General features: G+C 38.3%; 1 protein-coding gene across 2 annotated transcripts in view; it reads right to left on the bottom strand.

Moving 5' to 3' along the window:
- Positions 1-2,342: 2,342 nt before the first annotated feature.
- DCDC2 (doublecortin domain containing 2) overlaps positions 2,343-19,153 on the bottom strand; it is a 71,329-nt gene continuing 54,518 nt past the window's right edge. For both annotated transcript variants that reach the window (XM_063325798.1, XM_063325797.1), the window contains exons 9-10: positions 7,287-7,613; positions 2,343-6,030 (exon numbers count right to left, since the gene is read on the bottom strand). In XM_063325798.1, coding sequence (XP_063181868.1) covers positions 5,920-6,030; positions 7,287-7,613 — 438 coding nt within the window. In that variant the 3' untranslated portion in view covers positions 2,343-5,919. The remainder of the gene's footprint in view (positions 6,031-7,286; positions 7,614-19,153) is intronic.

Below are 19,153 nucleotides of genomic sequence, written 5' to 3'. Positions count from 1 at the left end.
CCAGTCACTTTCTAACTTTTCCCCAAGGCTGAAGGAGAAGAAAACCTCAAACCACAAGTAGCACAGTGAAAAAACAGGACACAACTCTCTTTATAGATACATGTCTTTTGTTAACAAAAGCATCCTGCCACTTTACAGTACATTAGATTTTGATTCACATGCCACCTCTGCAAGCTATATTTTATTTCACGCTCGTTTAAAAAAAATAAGTGCCTAACTTTGTGGCAAGGGCAGCTGCAGAATAACTCAGTGTTCCTTTTCTTCCTCTCTGAACAGACAGGAGTAAATCAGACCGTACTGAAGAGGGAACGACAATTTGGACATGGCCGACCATTCATCCAGCACCAATGGAAGTTGTTACAGGGTCAACAGTGCTTTGGTATTATGTTGTTTATGCTTTATTGCATGCTATTCTTACCTTTTGCAAGCACCAGCCAAAGTTTCTCCTTCCTGTGAAACTCAGCTACTTCAAAGTAGAAGAGGAAGCGGAAGGATTTTTGAAGTGGATCCCAAGCAGACATTATCCTTCCACATTATCCAATTTTAAGCTAATTCTTAAACTGCCTCTTCCATTAAGGCTGACTCACCCAGGATTTCAGATATTTTTGTATCATCCTCCGGAGGCCGGTTTTTCTCCAGTCACAGCCTGGAGAACCAAGAGGACTGGAGCCAGTATAACCACTGAGGCCAAATGCATTCAGTGCAGTGGTTTGAAGCATCAACTGGGGTTTTTTTGGCACACCTGGAAGCCTGGAACAGGGCAGGATCACTCTCCTGGAAATCACCAGCGCTAAGGCTGTAACTTGGCTTTTCAGGAGAGGAATTGAGCCTTGCACAAAACTTTTTCATGTTTTATTTTGGAGTATGGAAAAAGTAAATGCCTCCAAAAATGATTCTACAGAGGGAGCTTGGATTAGGAGCTTGACTTCACCTGCTGCCCAGGCGTATCAGTGCCGGCTCAAAGGCTGGGGTGCAGAATATGAGAGTGAGCATCCAGGCAAACAGTTCTTACAGAAGAGAGACCTGACATTGATTCTCACATTGAAATGCACGGACACTAATCAGAGAGTCCACAGTATAAATAATATGCACAGAACGCGTGCCTTTGAAAAATCTATTAACCAGAATCATGAATCTACATGTCCTTGACGTATAAAACTGCAAATCATTTTATAGAGAAATAGATTCCTTCTAGTTTATACCAAACAAGAGATCTTGAACCTCTTTTAGGATTAGAGAGTAGAAGCCTTCAACTAATAAAACCTGTATTTTGAATTAAATTTTGGTCCCACTGAGGACAAGGGAAAAGTAGAATTGAATTAGGGATTCATTTATAAAACTGCAAATATTAGAGCTAAGTATCATCATCACAGCTGTAGGTGACTGCAAGAAAAATATGAAAATTTAAAGGCATTCCTAGTAAGCACATAGGTTATTGGAAGTCTGCCTACTGTTTCATAATATCCCTTTGTTTAAATCAGGTGTTCCCTGCACTGTAGCTAGTACTAAAGACCTTTGAAAGTGTTGGTATCACTTGTTGTAATAAAGGCTTTTCCAAATCCTGTCCACTTCCTTATGACTCACGTAGCTCCCAGGAAGTTTTAGGCTGCTATTTCCACTTTGCTTCAGGGCTTCAAGGATTCTGAGCTTGGCTCAGGAAAGCACCAAAGTATACACATAATTTTTAAAGTTATGTCACTCTTTTTATGAGGTTAGTTATTACTAGATGTAGATACATTTTCTTTTATAATTATAGCAATTTTCAGCTACAGTCAATAATATCTTTCCCATCACTAACAATACGCAATTAGATTGTTATATATGCACATTATTTATGTGTTGAACACACAGACAATGCATTCAGTTACAGTGTTCACACACGCGCCGTTCACACACACACCCATCACTTGGAACACACAAGTTAATGCACACAAAAATGCACACGCACAACAATCTAAAGTTAGCAGACGGCTTCACTGTCTATTGCCATGTCTAAAGCACTTCTTTGGATTAAAACTTAGATTGAAGGCTATCAGCCACCCAAAACAATACATCCTTGAGCTGCATCCCATTAAAGCATTCTGATTGCTACTACTTAATAAATACACCCCTCCTCGAGATGCTTCATTTTGTACTTACATTTACTATCTAACAGTTATTTTAACGTACCTTTGGGATAATCAGTCAAAATACCCAAGCAACAATCCTTCCCCCATATTTTCAAGGAATCAGAATACTTACGCTTAAACTTTTCTTCTTCTGCATACAGGTTTATTTCGCTTTAATTTCAGTGAGACTGCGCAGGGATTATATTTTTCTTATTTTCACCCATTTCTTTCTGGAAACTAATTTTATTTTGTCTCTGACATGTCAAAGCACCAAAGCATTAGATAAAGTTTAATGAAAACTGCAGTCCTATGCGATTTAAGCATATGCTTTAACACTTTGCTGAAATTAGGAACTTCAGCAGCGAGATATCTAGAAGTTTTGGTAGTTTTCTTAAGCATTACAAGTGAACAGATAAAATCATGTTATTTGTTGAGTGTTAGCTGAACAATATATACATATTGATAATGCAGTCCTAACCTGAACGATGACATTAAAAAGCAGTGGCCAGTTTAACTGCGCTGTTATTCTTACATTTGTAACTTACATTTATAACTATGTAACAGCTAAATTGTCAGCATATTTTCTTTTTCTTTTTTTTTCTTTTTTTTTTTTTCCCTTTCACAGCTGCAATGTGAAGACTAGCAAACCTGATTTTTATTTTTTAAAGTTCTAATTATGGGAGAATCTTATCAGCTGCAAAATCACCAGGTTTATAAAGTCAGTCACCCAAAGACAGACTTAGCATCAGAGGCGTTGATATGAAACAAAACACATGAATATCCGTACGCTAGTTCTCTTTAATAGCAAATTATTTTTAAAAATAAAACCAAGAAAACAAGTCTTAAAAAAACCTCAGAACTATTGCATAAAAGCTTAGTAAAATAACATTATATAAGCTTAACAAAAGCTTATGTAAAGCTTACTCATGTAAAACTGAGTTAAGCCATCAGACACAGCAAACCCAGACAGAAAAGCTATTAGCAAGACCACCTGTATGTTTATTGTTTAATTTCAACTTCAACATCAGAAAAAAATTTTATGCATAAACTAATTTCTCTATATAAAAGAACCTGATGCAAAAATCATGTTGTCAGTGTTGTAAGGTGAATGATAAAATGGTTATATCTCTATTTCCAAAATGTCTGATTTTCTATTCTGAAGAAATATATTCTGTCTTTCTTACCAGAAAACAGAGGGGGAAACATTTTAAAAACTGAATAACACCCATAGGGATTTCATGTTCCCATGAAATAAAATGGTCATATTACACTTCCCTAGACTTTAGTTTAAGCTTTTAAATTACTCTTATTGGTATCTGTAAGTCTTTTAAGCAAAGAAGACACTGAATATTTGGGGAAAAAGGAAGAAAGGAAGAAACTGTTGGCAGACAGAAGCTATAAACAGAAACCAAAAGGAGAAAAGTATCACCATATAAATCCCTCAATTTCTTCTATATGTTATTTCTAGGTACAACATTTTGAGGCAAACGTTCTCCAAATTAAGTACCTCCATCAGATATTTTTGGGTGTCAATTTGACTTCAAACTTTTGAGGACGAAGAAGATCTCAGAGGCTGTTCAAGTCTTAATCTGCAATAAAATGACAACGAGTAGAGGCCTGTATTTGGTACACCATTAACTTCTAGCCAAGAGCCCATTCGTACAACGTCAATACAGGATTACTGTCATTTGTCTGGATTCAGCAACACGCTTAAGCCCGTGCTTACCGGTAAGCGTATGAGCTATTTAGCTCTAAGGGAGCAAAGACGCAGCATTAGCCATTTCCCTTGGTCAGCTTTGCACGGAAGGTTCAGCGGGTAAATTCCCCTAAGCTCCCCGAGGAGACAGAGCTGCCTTCTCTGGCTGGTTAAGTGTTGTTTGGGGCTTATAATGCTACTGCATATATTATTCCAATGCAGGATTAACTGTAAAGGTACCTAGAGGATTTCTGTGTGTCATTTTTCCTCACTAGCACATACTGTTATTTTATTCATTCTACTGGGGGGGGAGGGAGGGGGTTGTTTTATTTTTACTTCTGCTTAACTTTAAACGTCTTCTTAAATCCCAGTGAAATCAAAGACATTTGAGCACAAGCTTAATTGCTTTATGAAATAAAAGAAGCATACATACTTGCTTAAGAGCTTGGCTAAATTAAGAGCTTATTTTGAACTGATCACAAATGTAATATTCCCTCAGATCTTTGTCAGACGGTTCAACAAAGGACACGCGAATCACAGACAATTCAGAGATGCTGCATGCAGGGCAAACTGTTCTAACCCTGTTCCTATGGTTTTTAACGTTATGTTTTTTATACTTACATTGCCAATACTCAGAAACATGCTGAAGGATCTCTATGTATTTCTACTCCATTGGAAAAATATATTTAATAGTTAGTAGAAAAAGTGAAGATGTTTGTATGAGTTTCAGTCATGACAAGTGGTTCTTCACATTCCTCAAACAGCGCTTCAAGTTCAATTTGTTCATAAATGTAATTTTTGTCTTAACGGCATGAAATCAACAAAAATTACATTTTGTTTCTCACAGTAATAATTTACCAGCATTAACAATAAGGAAACCCACTATTTCTTTTGTATAATTAATGAAATTATTCTCTGTGCTGTATTTCTACGAACTACAAATTATTCCCATTACTAACAGGGAAACAATAGGAGCAATTGAATCGGTGTCATTAAGAGAACTAATACTGTGGATCAATTCTTTATTTACTACTGCAAATTAAGCCACAGCCTACCAGGAGCCAGCTTGCCCAAGAAGATGATGATACACTTCCAACCATTAAGGCTATGGAAAGGATTCAAAAATGCAGCAATTGTTGCCGACTTCTACAGAAAACTTACAGGCTCACCCTAACACGTTTCGTATTACAGTGGCTCCATTGACAGCATGGTTTCAGGGCAATTTCAGTCTGAATCCAGGCCTACTCATTTTTTTTTTCATTAATAAATTAAATTTCACCTAGACTGAATTACAAATCCACCCAAACTCAACTTTTGAAACTCATTTGCTACATACTCTTCCTTTACTTTTTTTTTTCCTACTATGATAACAATTCACTGTTTAGTGAATTGGTGTAGGACAATCAACAAAACTTCTTGCTGTAAATGGGAAAGAGCTGCAGTACTGTAGGCTATCTACATACATTCATAGTGCTAAATAAGTGCTATTTATGAATGTAAAAACTAATGATTCTAATAAATGTACTGAAAATCCACAATTTAGTAACATTAGGACTGACACCTCATTACAGTACACCATTTTTTGTGGGCATAAGTTCATTAACTGAGGAATGTATTCTAATTATATCCTAATGCTATGCCTGGAAAGCATTTATATCGTGGAATTTTAAAGGAAAAACTATGTATGTCCTCATTAAAAGTCAGAAACTGTTTCTCTTTTCTGAAAAAATCTGCAAAGTAGTTTTGGCATTGAATTTGTGTGGGTTCTGTTTTCTTTTTTTCTGGTACAGTGTCATTTTTGTGATTATTCAATTACTGCTAACCATCTTATACCACAGAATGGTTCATTTATTTCTAATACTACTACACAGTACTCTTGTATTTCCCCCCTTAAATTCTATCGGAAAATATCACCTTGTAAAAATAATTCTATGTTCTTCTAGTAGCTATTAATGTTTGTTTCCTATATCAGTCCATACGGCATTATCATCTCAAGACTCATTATGTGGGTACTCAACCTATCTTCCCATTATAAGTTATCAATCGCAAAAAATAACATGCTTTATATTTAGAGTATTATAATCTTCCATTTTCTGCTTGTTACATTTTTTCTGTCTATGCAACTGCAGCATAGTCATTGCTCTGGTCATTTTTTTTTTCACTTTCCTGTGGGCTGGTGATTGTCACCCTTGGATTTGTGGATGTTTTTTCAAGATGGGAATCAACCTAGAGAAAAAGGACAGGCACTGTTAACTTCATCAGGTAACAAAGATTTCACTTCATTTCAATACAGTGTTAGCACTTCATACTAAAATTTCCACAAGGTATTCTTAATGTGAAAAGATGGTTTCCTGAGAGCGTTCGCATTAACATTTTTATTTACCTTATACTTATATACCTTCCAAAGGAGAAAGTACTCAAATTAGAGGTTCCCCCCCAGCTCTTTCATCAAACATCCAGTTACCCACATATCCATTTAAAGTGAATGCTCACTCACTTTCCCCACTTCCATAAATAACTTTAGCTTTTCTAAAAAACAAACAACAGACATCAATACAACAAGCATAGAATAAATTCAGGGCCCAAGAAAATAACCCGTTACTCAGCTGTCTTAATTGAAAAATGCTTTTGTATGTCATACAGAAAGAGAAGAAAGCCCAGTTGCAAGGTGCAACAGTGTCATAAGAAGCAGAAGACTGTTTTTCATCAGCCTACAGGTAGGGAACATGCAGCAAGTTGTTCTGCTTCTGACGCTCCAGAATCCCACTCTTAGCAGATCTGGATTCTCCCCACCAAACAAAACACTTCATTTCCCACATTCTGTTTGCTGGTCAGTTCATCTGACTGTCAGCGTAGTCCACTTTGTTCTTCTGGGCTGCATGCCTCCATCTAAGCCAACAGCATGTTAGTGTGTCTCCTAAATTAATGTCACGGTTGCTTTTAAACTGACTAAAGTCCCTTGCTTTGAGGATCTTGTTCATCTCCACTGTCTTTTCCAATTTCTAAGAAAAGGAGATGAAACTTCCACAAAGTAATGGCAAGAGCCTTTTATAAAATGCAACTTCTGTGAAAGCCAATTCATCAAAATAATGAGGCACTGTGGTTTCGTGAACACACCCTTCTGCTCTGTCCTAAAGGACAATTTCGTGTGGAAATATATAATTATTATGCTTTTCTAGAAATTGCAATAATTTTTTTTATTACTTTTCTTCAAAATTCAGCATACTCAGGAAAGCAGGAGATGCAGATTCATTAAATAGCAACAAACATCTGCTTTCTCAGTTGGGGGGCATATAATGTAATTACTGATGTAACTGATCTATGCAGATGGAAAACAGCTTTTCCCACAAACTGAAGTTCTCATAAATGCTCTCGGGACATTATCAGGATTGAGCTACTTAGAGACTAGCTGAGAAGCCTAAGGCTGAGATGAATGAGGAACAGTAACTTAAGAACAACAAACTGAAAGAATAAACACTCGCCTGTTTCTGACTGTCAGAATCCTCCTCTTTTATTTCTTCTTCAGGCTGAAGATCAGCTTGGTAGTTCAAATGCTCCATTCCCTCACCATTTTCTTCATCTTTCTTGCCATTTAAATGGATAAGTTCCTCTTCTGCTTGGTCAACATTCTCTGTTTCTTCTGCTTCATCTTCATCATTCTCATTTAATTTCTTCTTGTTTTCTTCCACTACACTTCTTTCTTTAACAGTTTCACCACTTTCCTCTCCATTCACTTCTGGATATTCTTCCTCTCCCCTGTCATTTTCCTCTTCTACATTTTCTTCTTCATCTACAGTTTCAGCTGGCCTCTGGTGAAAGGAAAAGCAGCAGCATTATGAGGCATCTTTAATCAGAATGCTCCACGTAATTCTGAAACGTGAGAGTCATCAAAATCGCACTTACATCATTACTGGGGAGTAAGTATGCTAATTTGAGGTTTGTCTACATGGACAGAAAATTATGCTGCTGTAGTAAAATAATGCACTTTTATTCTACATAAAAAATGTGTTAGTGAAATTTAAATGTATTACACCAGGTTAATCCATTTGACCATACTCAAAACAACTGGAATGAGCTAGACTTAATTAATACAGCAACAGCTATTTTGTTCCAGCTGTTCCAGGTTCTCTGACATTCCAGCATTTAGTACATACTTGTTTATAAAATTCTGTCACAATAAAATATCACACATCACTAGCCCACAAACTGTTCCCCAAGAAGCATTTTACCTATGGATCAGGCCATGCCATGCCAGTCGGTCCTTTTGTGCAGCCTGTCTTCTTTGCATCCTCAGAAAAGCAGCAAGAGAGAGATGAGGTAGACCTACCGGTCCCTTCCATAAAATCATTCCCCTTCCCAAAAACGCCTGTGTAGGGTGGCATGGTTAGGATTTATTTGACATTTAGCAATTGTTTTTTCCTACACAGAGTTGGACCAGCAGACAGGAGGAACAGGATCTCGACCCATACTGGAGAACAGTAAGCAGCATCATTTCATGACAACCTGGAAGACCGATGCACATACTATCTAGTTTTTGTCATTTGTCTTCCAGTTTCAGCTTTGAAGATTCACCTGACTATTCAGTGAACCAATGCCCCTGCTGCCAAGATGACTTATGTACTTGTGCTAAGGTTTGAATGAAAAGAAAAAGAAAAAAATCCCACAGAAGTGACAGGGTGTCTGCCCCACACACAGCCTCATCAGACTCTAAATCTAAAGCAAACAAGCTAAGAGCAAGAGATTATCTCTTAATCAAAAGTGTTTGGAATTTTACTATCATTAGCAGCTCCTTTATGCAGGCAGCTATCTGCTACAGACCTACAAGTTATTTACGTCTTCTAAAAATCTCTTTCCCTCACTAATACGAACATTTCAAAAGAATTCTGTCATCACCTTCGACATATTAGTAAAAGTCAGTTCAGCAATACCAATAACTGATTGAAGCCTCTTGATGAAACACCTTGCTTTTGCTTTGATATCTAAGTAGCAACATAAAACAACTTTATTATTCCAGTGCACAATACTGCATTGACAAAGCTTCAAAAAGGACAAGTTATTGTGTTGTGAATTACTAGAAATATTACATGGTTATCTGACCAGATCAATAATGGCTCCATAAGTTTTGAAGTACAGTAGTTTCTGTGTGTTTTTTTATTCGAGCCTTCCTGGTTCACTTTCATCTGGTAACATCAAACTGGCCTTATTACCACTAAAATAAAAATTAAACAAGTCAAGTCTGTAAAGACACCTTCAAAGAAGGCACCATCCAAAGCAAACTTGAGCCAACTTTGGTAACCTCCAGCACATAGAGATAGCAAAGAACCTGTAGATCCACAAATTCTCAGAAATTACCTGCTAGTCTTACACGTGCAACCTACTAATTTGTTCTCAGTCTGCTAAGGAAATTAGCAGCTCTGGATTCTGACCAGAAACAGGGTCAGACCCATTAGCTAGACTCATTAGACCTTATCTGTCTAAAATAAGTGTGGATGCAAATTTTTTTTTAAGAGTTAAAACTGAGTAACATAGAAAATAAACACAGCATCATTGAACTTTAGCCACAAACTCACTGGAAGCTCATAGGGAACTGGCATGACATAACATTCAAATTTCAACTAATCTAACTTGACCAGTCAACCTAAATTGCCTGAAAAAATAACAGTACAAAACAAGATCAGTGAAACAAATTCCATCAGTGCAAGTATAATGTTTTTATGGTAACTGAAAATTTCAAGATAGCTGAGTGTATTACTACAAGTTATTACTACTACAGACAAAAATAAAAAGCCATGTTTACAGCTAATAATTGGAAAGCAAAACATGTTCTTCATTTAATCTCCTTTCAAGCTGCACTACATTAGAATGGACATTTCAAACAAGTTAAAATCAGTATCGATCCTGAGGAATCCTTCTGCAAGGTAATCTAAAATGCAGTATGGTTCCCGCTGCATGCACAGTCACAGGTAGGCTTTGAAATGTCAATATGACCACAGACCATGCATTTCAGAATGCACAGCTGACCTAAGACAGGACTGTAGAGAAGGAACTGAAGGCCAAAATCACTCACCAAATCATACATTGCTCTTTACATAAAAAGTGTGATACTTTCTACTGAGATCTTGTTGATCTACTAGCTATGCATAAATTAGCATTATTTGTTTTAAGTACATCTTCTTCACTGTCACTGAGAAAGAGATATCCTTAGCAAAAGTTAGATTTTTCATATTTAGGGAGAGAGGATATTTATATGCATATACACATGTAGTGAGGAAAACAGAAAAAAGGAGAAAAACAGATTTTTTTTATGGTCCAAAGCCTGTAAATGTTGTACATGCTTAACTCTACCTTCTGGAACAGTTCTTGTGATTTCAGTGAACCTGAAATAGTGAGCTAAAGCCTACATTAAAGTGCTTGCTGGGTCAGGATATAATTCCTAGTCCCCTCGAGTCCATGAGAACCTTTTCATTGGATTTGATACACTCCAGCCATCCCTCAACCTACAAGTGTACAAAACGCCTATTATGTGTTCATCAAAGTTACTGCAAACTGTGTTCTCTCAGTCAGAATACATCAGGATGGGTGTACTGAGAGCAAAACAGGTATGCCAGTTCTGATCTACATGTCCTTGCAGAAATTATCAGACTCATTTCTCTTAAGTCAGCAATGTTCTTGTATATTTAAGAAAAAGCAATGACGTTTCACATCTTAGTTTTTAGCTTTACATCTGTTATCTTCTAAATAACCAGAATACTGCCAGTAACAGCTTCCTATACAGAACGCATTGGATGGATAAGCAAGGCAGATGTGGGACTCGGCTGCTCCTCTTTGCACCCAAGAAGGCAGAGTCCACCTTTCAGCCAGTGTCGTCTCACAGGAAGTTGTGTGAGTACATTTCATTTGGGATTCCGGTAAAAGCTCAGGGCATCTCAAATCCAGAGAACCAACTATATCTCCAGGCCTGACTGACTGAGGTCTCTCACTACTTTGTAACACAACTAAATGAACACAAGCATCAAATACTAATATCACCATGTCAACACGAGAGATTTCAGGATCATAACAGAGAACATGAGGCGCTTCAAAAACTCATGTTGGAAGCACCCAGCCAGTTGTACCCCAGGGTAACTAAAGATGTATATGGTAACTAACTACAGAATAAGTGTTCCTGTGTCACTTTAATTGCATGACCACATCACAAAAAACAGCACCACAACTTGAACCTGAGAGCACTAAATTCCGGACTGGAGAAGCACGAGGTGATTACATTCTTATTCCTTGAGGTAATTTTCACAGGCAAGTAAGCAACTTCTAGGACAGGGAACTTTTCCAGTGACTGTGATGGATTATCCTCATTCCTCCTGTAGTCAGAACTATTCATGGTAAGGTTTGCAATTTTGCCTTTTGTACGGTTGCAAGAAAATAGGAAGAAACCTTCTTTCTCATATTGCTGACTGCACCTTTTAAGTGAAGATGATGCTTTTACAGTTTCCCAGTTGAAAATATGATAGTTAAAATAACTAGTTCTCAAACCATACCTTCATGAAAGCAAGCATAATTCTTTGCTTGTCATGGACTAGCAATAAAAAGACTCACTGACAAAAGACTTGTATATGTATATTGAAAGGTATATTCAACCAAAGGCATGTAGAATATTCGAAGTCATTCTCAACTTCATGCTAGAAACATGGACCCAGCCTGCCTTCTGGAAACCTCCTGACTTACTACCAGCTTGATGAGGAACAGAGTGAATTTCATTTTGCATCCAAAAAGTATGATTGCTTGATGGTATTTTAAATCTCAGCAAAATCAGAGTGTTTAAAAAAGAAAGATGTATTCTAATTACACTCATCATGCTATCATTCATTAAGAGCTACATTACCAAATGCCATCATCATTCAAAAGCAATAAGTCAGGAAATCTTCAGACATTGAAGCATTTGGCTTCTTTTCCTCTAGGGATGCTAATGTAACCTCTCAGAAGGTTTGCACATGACTGGTATCAGAATATTGAAAACTGCAGTATCACAAATCATTTAAGGCAGAAATTATTTCGCACCATTAATGTAAAACATAATTTTGCTTTATTGAAGCCATTTGGAAATGTTTACTAGGCTAATGGTCACAACAGACAAACAATGAGGTAGACAACAAAAACCTTAATGGTCACAAATACCAGCATGAATACATCTCACAAATGCAGCATCAGAAACACTTAACTTTGATTGCACCAAACCTCTCCAGAACAGAGCTGCCCCTGCTCCTACCCAGCCAGGAATGCTTTGCAGCAGCACTGCACAGATTCCAACAGCAAAACATTTTGTTCTCGAACCAGATAGGGTTGCTAAGTGACAGCAGCCCTCTTCCACATCATTTACAAAACCCAGGCTCTTAAAAACAAGCAAATGAATAGTTAAGGGTTCATCAGTCTTACACTTCTCACACAGTAAATGTGCCGTTGTTCATGAAGGCAAAAAAAAAAGTCTTTATCCCCTCAACATTTAAACTCCAACCTTTTTATGAGTTTGGATGCTTTTTTTTTTTTTTTTTAATCACAGATGCAACATCTGAGTCCACAAAGTCTAATTTTTCCATAAGATCATAGCACCCAGAAGTCTAAGTGGAATGAATGGAAACTATGAATGATAACTTGACTGGTATAATAACTATGAATGGTAACTTGAAGTATAGAAAAAACAGCTTTTCAATCTCCATTCCTCAGTTTCATTGTGTGGTAACTGGAAGCATGCATTAATTCCTTACCCACAAGACAGCCGCGGCGGACAAGAAAACATCTGATCAGATCCTTAGTTTTCTAAGATGTACCTAAGTCAACAATATTTTTCTCCATCTATTTCACTGACAATCACGTCTAGTTTTTCCATAATGCTTTCCATGTGTACAGTAAAATTTGCCTAAACTTCGCCCCCTATAATACAGTATGATCCGTCGAGCATACCTGTAGACAATGGCAAGATTGATAAGCATTGAGAAGCCCTACTGAGGCTGCAAAAATACAGTTTTGGGTATTCTGGTTTTTTTTTTTTTTCAGAAACAGACTCTCCTACAGTGAATGAAAAATGCCCTAAGAGTTAAGCAATTTGAAAACTATCTGTTTTAAGATTGCTAGATTTTTTCAAGACAGGACCACACAGAGGAAACTTTTTTTCAAAGTGGTATCAACACTAGTTTTACAACAGAACTGCGTTTCTAGGCTTTACTTGGAAGAAGTGAAAGCCCTCCAACAGCTGACTACACAGGCCTTTAAAGAAGAGATCAGACCTTGCTGCTCTAGCTTCAGAAATCACAGTCATCCAACGCAGAAACTGACAGAAGATCTCTCTAATTCTGAGGTGCAAGGAACCAACCAGAGTAAGTTTCCCCATCTCGCACAAACAACAAAAAAATTAAGTGTAAATCAGTGGAGCTGAAAGAAGAACATGCAGGGAAAAATCTTATCTGCTGGCTTGTCAGCACTCAAAATCCAGAAAGCTTAAATTACAGCTGCGTCATTTGTAGTGAAATTTGTGCATAAAAAGTTCTGCATGTATTCTTTCCAAATGCCATTTTGAAATCCTTACTGGTGTAATGCAAAATGTTTACTCATGAAAAGTTCTAGCCTTTTTAATCAGGGAATGTTTCTTCAAGCAGTCAGCCTGTTTTAATGTAGAATCAATGTAAGCTTTAACATTTTGCCTTCAGCAACAGAGAAGATAAACATTTTATTCTGTTCACTGAGGTGAATCTTGGGTCTCTATAGCAAATTGTACACAACATAATGAAAACTGCAAACGAAAGGTGCTGATTTTCTGCTACTGATGATACACTTCAGCTGCAGAAAGAGTACCTAGGGGAGCCACACAACCTCACATCACATCACTGCCCAGGAAATGGGGAATAATGAGTGGCATCAGGACTGCATTAATCAGCAGACACGTCTCTAATAATGGAAAGTAAATGGCCAGTGAAAGAACTAAGAGTGTGAACATCTACAAAAAGACCCAGATCAGTGCCTGTTAGACAAATTTATCATCATTTTTACAACTAAGCACAGAAACAGAGGAGGAGATGGGGATACTGAATCTGGAGGGAGAAGGGGGGAAAACAACAAAAAAAACCCAAAACCAAACAACCAACAAACAGATTCATTCTACATAATTTACATCTTAACAGCCAGTATGATATACCTCACAGTAAAGCAGGCTGGCGCATCATGCGTCTGGCATCATGCACTGGACAACTTCACATCTCATAACTCTCATGCTCATCCCACCTCCCAAGGGCTCAGCATAGGAGAACGACCATGCTTATGCAAATGGATAAACCAATGCAAACTTGCAGTGTTGTTTCAATACTATTACTACCAACCGTTGCTTTTGTATTTCACAGCTTACAGAAAATAAAAGAAAAAGTAGTATTTTGTTCTGAAAGCTTTACAAGTTCGAAAATTTTCTATCTCAGAAAGAGTTACTTGTAATACATTTATATTATTATCAGCAAACTCAAAGTAACACACTTAATTACCATCTCAAATGAGAAACTTGCATTGTTTTGCTGCTTCCCTACCAAGAACTGCAATAAAACCATCTTGTTGCCTCGCTATTTGCACAATTGATTTCATAGTCTGCCATCAGCTCCTACGGATGTTGACACAATGATGTAAACAACCAAATTGGAGTAAGCCTGCATGTCACAAGAAGAAACTATCCAATTGGTATTTGGAAGCTGAAGTCTTGGTACAGAATATAGAACAGAAGGGTCTGGTTTGGTTTTAGGCAAAATACTGATTTTTTCCTCCTTGATGTTCAATTACAACTGTCAGCTACTCTGGTCGAAAGCAAATCCTGTTCTTTTAATGCATTCTCAGCTGGCAGACGGCATCTTACAGAATAGGACATCAGCAAGTGTCTAGCCAGTATTACACTAAGTTTAGTTAATGGCTAATCTGGCATTTGTTCAACTGTGTACTTCAAATGGCAAGACAGAGAAGGTGCATAAAAAGAAAAAAGATTAAGCTCTATCTTCAACACCTCATTTATGTGGCTGATGGAAACGATAGCATATCAGAAGTGTCAGCATTCTAGTGAAAGCTGGCATGTAAATATTTATGTATTATGCAAGATAGTCAAGCCCTGGCTGGCTGTCCTTTTCCATATTTCTAGCAATAACAAAAACTGCAGTTCAGATAAGAAAAAGCTATAAAGCTTTACATCACAGAATTTAAAATTATTTTAAATGGTCATTAATAAGAACCTGAACATGTAAAATGATAAATGCTTCCAAGGTCTGAGTAATGTCTGTTATTCGGGAATAAGAAGTAGTCAGTGCTACTCAGAGGACCTGGCTTATTCCCAGATTACCTAGGAAACTATACATGAAGTTTTAAAACGAGAAATAAACCATGGCTTGAGTTGCAATAAATTTTGGTACTTTGCTTGGCTTTTCTGAAAATACGAAGATTATTAATAGTGTGCATGACTAATATTTTAAAATTTTTTTCCCCCTCAAACACACCTGTTTCCAGTTTCTTGTCCATGCAGCAACTGAAAAATATTTCCATCTGAGGACAACGCATGGGTCTTGGTACATGAGCTTAGAGGTAACAAGCAAGTTCCTGGAGTTGCAAGCTTGCCAGCACATCCCATGTTGACTGGCAACTGTATCAACAACTGCCGCTACTGCGGCCAAGTACAGAAGCAGTAGTGGAGAGTTAACTATTCTCCCCACCACTAGTGATGGTCACCATCCTTTGGATGAGGCGAAGAGGTGAGACACATGGCAGAATGGGCAGAGCTGTTGCTTGCACTGTAGGATCTCCATGGACAAGTAAGGCAGCCGCCTTCAGGGCTCTTGGATTTCATATGAATTGCAGTCAGCCTAAAAACTAGACCTGACAACCCAATTTACGCTGTCAAGTGCTTTACACTACCCAGAGGAATTCTTTACACACCTTCAGAGGCCAATAAACAGGCTAATAATTTCTCAATTTGATTATTACACTGTCAAGACCAGGGCAGGATATACTTCAGGATGTCATAAGAAACAAAGATTAAGATGAGAGGAAGCATGTTCTTGCCCAATGTCGGTACTATCAGTACAACCCAACACATCCTAATTATCACAACACCTCACAAGGACAACTGCAATTAACAGGGCTGATGAGCCGAATGGTGTTTAGCACATGAGTCTCTGAGGCCAGGGCAGGTATTCGCTGTGAAAAGGCACAGCTGTAGCATTCCTTACATCAGGGACCAGAACAGTCATACTCTTGCCTCTTTCAATCACGTGATTCACGCATCTTCAAGATCAATGTCGATAAAACAGCTGAGCAACACTCCTTCCCACTAAAGTTAATAAATCACTGAGAATGTTCCTTCTTAGAAACAGCAGCCTAAAATAAAATTTAGAGATCCAGATTTTTTTTCAGATGCTATGGTGCTATTCTTCAAAATGGCTACAGCAGCAACTTCATACGTGGCTTTTGTTAACGTACAGATTAGTAATGCAGGCAGAAATTGATACACAAAATATAAGGTCATAAAACTCCTATTTTCCCCTCAGGCATTTTTTAAAAGCAGAACACAACCAAAATGTATATACATGTATATTTATTTTTCAAATAAATTGAAAAAAAATCAGCCAACTAAATAGTACGCAGAAAAAAACAAAGCTTACTAAAAAAAAGTTGATTATAGGACTGAAATAATCAAAGATGAACCAATACAGAATCACAGAAAAGTTACGGTAGAAGAGACCTCTAGGGCAGTGGTCTGCAAACCGTTTTGGTCGCACACCCCTATTGGTAAAAACTTTTTGAGCACGAATCCCCAGTATATGTATATTTATTTATTTATAAATTATATACACATACTACTGAAGTTCTAACATTTTCTTCTCGCACCCCAGTGGATTGTCTTCCACAGTCCTTGGGCTGTGCACACTCCACTTTCAATACCACTGCACTAGAGACCATCTAGGTCAGCGCCCCGCTTCAAAGTAAAAATAAGTTGTTTGAGGCCCTGTCTGGTTTGGTTTTAAATATCACCAAACACAAAGATTCCCCACCCACTCTGGACAGGAAAGCGCTTGCAGTTCTCAATGTTGAAAACATTTTTCTTATGTCCAATTAGAATTTTTATTGCTGCAACTTTTGACCATTGCGTCATCCTTTTGCTGTGCAACACAGAGAAAAGCCTGGCTCCGTCTTTGTTACTCCATCTGCAGCTGAAGACAGCAGTTTGATCTGCCTTCTCCTTCTCTTAGCCTTTATGGTGAAACCAGCCCAGTACCCTAAGCTTCTCCTTGTGTCATAAGCCCTAGCTCCATAAAGTTTTTAGTGTGTTGCTGACTCTCTCCCATTGGTAATATCTCTTTTGTATGGGGAAGGACTCAAAACTGGACAAAATATTCTAGACGCAACCTCCGAGATGCCAAGTCAAGGAAGATGACATTCCCTTGATGTGCTGCCTGTGCTTTTACTAGCCCAGCTTGTACAGTCAGCCTCGTCACTAAAAGGGAGCACTGCTGACTCATCAATTTGCTAGCCACAGGAGCTGCATGGTCCTTTCTGTCGTTGCTTCTTAGCCTACCTGTGCCCAGACTGTACCAAGACAGTTACTGCATTCCAGGTGCCCAACTTCATATTTCTCTTTGTTGAACTTCACGGGGCTTGAGTCAGCCCATTCCTTCAAGCTGTTGAGATTGTTCTGAAAGGCAGCCCTGCATATCCCCTGACAATGACAGTTTGGCTTTACTACCAGGCCCAGATAAGGCTGCATCCTATGCCATCATCCATGTTACCAATGAACATACTAGAAAGTATCAGATCCAGTATCAAACCCTGAGAACCACCATCCGTAAATAGGTGCCAGTTAAATTTCAACAAATTGACCTTTTAAGTCCCACCAAATGAGCCAGTTTTTCATCCACTTTGTAGCCCGTAAATCCAGTCCCTACCTTCCCTAAGGGTATCTTCCTCCTCATATATACCACACTTCTTCCAATTTCTCCTGCAAATATGGAAGCCTATGCTGAAAGCAAGAGAAATGGCAATAACTGCTCTCCCTTCATTCACAGAGCCAGGTCTTTCATCACTGAGGCAAAGAGGTAGGTTAAGTATGATTCGCCCATAGTAAATCCACGTTGGTTATTCCCAATCACATGCATCAATTTCCATTTCTCGACAAGCTTTGGCTTTCCCAGTTCCATCCCTGCATTTTCAGGCAATGTCTCTATACTGTTCCTTAGCAGTTCATCCCTTCTTCTACCTACCACACTCTGCCTCTTTTAGTATGAGGTCAGGAGTGCTCTGTTCAAATCGGCCTCCTGCTATGCCCGCTTCTTTTCTTGCACATGGCTTTGAGGCAGATGCCCTTGGAGATCAACCAGATCTTCTGTGTTCCTCTTCACTTTAGGGCAGCCTTGCACAAGATCCTGCCTGCCAGTTTCCCAAACTAGCCAAAGTCCACTCTCCTGAATGCCAGGATTTTTATTCTCTTATTTGCCATCTCTACTTTCTTAAACCCTATCATCTCACGGCCACCGCAACTAAGACTGCCGTTATCACATCCCCAACCAGTTCCTCTTTATTCATGAGTAGCAAATCCAGCAGAATGCCTCTCCTAATTGTGTATCCCGCTACCTACACCAAAAAATTGTCTCCAACACACTCCAGAAATCTCCCAGATTGTGCTCTATCATGTTGTCCTGCGTAATCAAAGTGTATTTACAAAAAAACTATTTTTATCTCCCTCCCATTTGTTTACAATCTCACATTGAGGTCACTGAGCTGACCACCAGGAACTCAGAAAAATGCCCAAGAATCCCTTACGTTGATGAGATGATTTTTTGCCTGAGAAATCTATTGGGTAAACGGTGATCCCTTACACTGCAGCATGGATCAGAAATATTATCTTCTGGCCTAGGTGGCTGGTGCCAAGCCAGTATCAACAGACACCAGAATCACAATGCAACACCTTGTGGACTGGCCACAAATTCCTACAAACACGTAAGACGAAAAAAAGGACTGTCTTGTGAGCAATTGACTATTTATTGCACGTAAGTCTTACAATTAAAAAGTTGGCCAACTAAGTACTGTGTTTTTCCAAGAGAAGAAAGTGCTGGCAGCTTTAATAAAAAACAGATAAACCCATGCCTGTTTGTGGTTCAGGACTGCAGGAATTCTGACCTGGATTCTGTGCCGTAGTCCCTTTACATTGCTCCACCAGTATAAAGGAACTGCAATCCAGGTGGATCTATTTGGTAGGTTGTGACAGCAGGGAGTCCTGATTCTTATCTAATGGCCTATAAGGGCTCTCAGAGCAGTTCTGAAGCTGATGAAAAGGTAACTGATA

The sequence above is a fragment of the Chroicocephalus ridibundus genome, chromosome 2 (assembly GCF_963924245.1).
Source record: "Chroicocephalus ridibundus chromosome 2, bChrRid1.1, whole genome shotgun sequence".
Taxonomy (NCBI): domain Eukaryota; kingdom Metazoa; phylum Chordata; class Aves; order Charadriiformes; family Laridae; genus Chroicocephalus; species Chroicocephalus ridibundus.
The sequence above is the reverse complement of the archived record's forward strand: the minus strand, read 5'-3'. Positions and strand labels throughout refer to the sequence as shown.